The sequence below is a fragment of the Malus sylvestris genome, chromosome 6, assembly GCF_916048215.2.
Source record: "Malus sylvestris chromosome 6, drMalSylv7.2, whole genome shotgun sequence".
Classification (NCBI taxonomy): Eukaryota; Viridiplantae; Streptophyta; class Magnoliopsida; order Rosales; family Rosaceae; genus Malus; species Malus sylvestris.
In genome coordinates, this window is record NC_062265.1 from 12,727,299 (window position 1) to 12,729,330 (window position 2,032).

The 2,032-nt window shown below is 45.2% G+C and overlaps 1 protein-coding gene across 1 annotated transcript; it reads right to left on the reverse strand.

Annotated features, from left to right (window-relative positions):
• Window positions 1-1,021: 1,021 nt before the first annotated feature.
• LOC126627010 (probable calcium-binding protein CML13) lies at window positions 1,022-1,832 on the reverse strand. Its single transcript, XM_050296427.1, has one exon. It carries the CDS (start codon window positions 1,697-1,699, stop codon window positions 1,256-1,258), a length of 444 nt encoding a protein of 147 aa, XP_050152384.1. The 5' UTR covers window positions 1,700-1,832; the 3' UTR covers window positions 1,022-1,255.
• Between the last annotated feature and the right edge of the window lie 200 nt (window positions 1,833-2,032).

The following is a 2,032-nucleotide window of genomic DNA, read 5'->3' on the forward strand; positions in this document are numbered from 1 at the left end:
GGCCGTGGGTTGGTGGATGGGGCGGGTAATGGTGGGAGGAATGTGGGTTGGAGGCAAACAGATGGAAAATAAAGTCGCTGAAGGACTGGTGTAAATATCTGGAGGTGGGGAAATGGCCAACAAGGTGGGAAGAGGAGTGGAATGGCAGCGTTGTGGGTGAGAGGGACAAAGGACCAGCAAAGAAAGAGGTCCTCGACGGGTGGAAGGTAGCGATGGGCTGTGGCGGAAATGTACTCCATGTGGGCTACGAGGGGGTGGTGGGTTGGTTTTGTAGAGAATGGAGCTCCTCAAGACAAGTCTGTTGGAGTTGCTCTTGTCGAGCACTGAGGATGGCCAGATCTGCAAGAGAGTGTTGCAGATCAATGAGTTGGTGCTTTAGAACATCCTGATGCAGGTGCATCATCGTGACCATGTCACGGAAGTTTTGGATTTGAGTGATGATTTGCTACTGCGGAAACTGCCAGTTGAGTACTGCCTTCGAGACGTCGACCACGAACACCGATGCCAGCTTCTTGCCCATGAAAGCACACCTGGGCTCTAGATACCAAATGATAGGACCCATTCCGTAGGAATTGAGAAGAAAAGGAAAATGCAAGAAAAGTAAGAAATAAAATGACAATTCTTTTCATTCATGCCTTTCCCAAATGGTGAAGGGAGACTTATATACAACCTAGTAGAGGAATGCCCAGATGGGTGCACATCTCTATCCTCTGAGCCGTTGGATGAAGCCAACTACTACAAAGATAAGATAAAATACCATAAAGATATAAACCCAATAAATAGGATCCTAACACATTGAGAATTTGCACCACCAATGACCGATGCGATTGCATTTAAATCCTAAACCCTAAACTAAATGATTGTATTCGAGACATAAAGTTTACAGAGGAAGCATTGCTTCATATGCTTCTCAATCACCATTTCTTTGAGCTTGAGGTGCAAATGCAATCGAAAAGCAATCGAAACGCAACCGAAAGATCAGACTTTACAAAAACAGCAAACTTCCCAAACAGAAACAAAATTCCAGACCACAAAGTAATCCAGCAAATCCAGATTACATTCCATAAAATCATCAACACTTACATCCCAAACACCTCCAAATTTACCAAGTACTCGACACAAATTTCAATTCATCACAAACAAATTCCAAACAAACAAACCCTAAATTTACCATAAAAAGAAGAAAAAGACATACATTAATCCCAAATTACTTCCACAAAACACTTTCACCCAGGCAAAAGTACCGTTTCGTCCCTCACTTGGCCACCATTCTGGCAATGAAGTCCTCGTATTTGATCTTCCCATCGGACCCGACATCCACCTCTCGGATCCACTCGTCAAATTCGGAGGGCTCCAATTTCTCGCCGATGTTGGTGAGGATGTGCCGGAGCTCCGAGACGGAGACGAACCCGGTGGAGTCCTTGTCGAGAACCTTGAAGGAGTCACGGAGCTGGCGATCGAAGGGCTCGGGCTTCATGTGCTTGGCCATGAGTTCGAGGAAGCGAGGGAAGTTGAAGGGGGCGGTGAGCTTCTCCTCGGCGACTATGGATTTGAGTTGGGCCTGGGTCGGGTTGCCGCCGAGCGATCGCATTAGGATCCCTAGCTCGGACGGAGCAATCTTGCCATCGTTGTCGGTATCGAAGAGCATGAACGCCTCCTTCATCGACGATACTTGGTCATCGCTCAAATCCTTGCCCATTTTTCCGGGTTCGCGGTTCGGGTTTTCGGGTCTCTCTGTGCGAAACTGGCTGGCTTTTGTCTCTTTGATTTCTCTGGGAGATGTAAGGGTGGAAAGGAATTTGGAATTTGAACAGAGGGAAGGAAATAATTGTTAGAGCGCTAACATACGCGGCGTCGTTTTGTGAGAAGTAGATGAACTTTGTAATGGTGTCGTGTTGACGTTTGAGGAGCAAAAAATTAAGACAAGTTGTCACTTAACATCACATAATTGTATTCTTTTTTACTTATTAAGTGAAATATTTTATATTTCATTATTACTAAAGGTAAATTTGAACAACATATATACTAAACT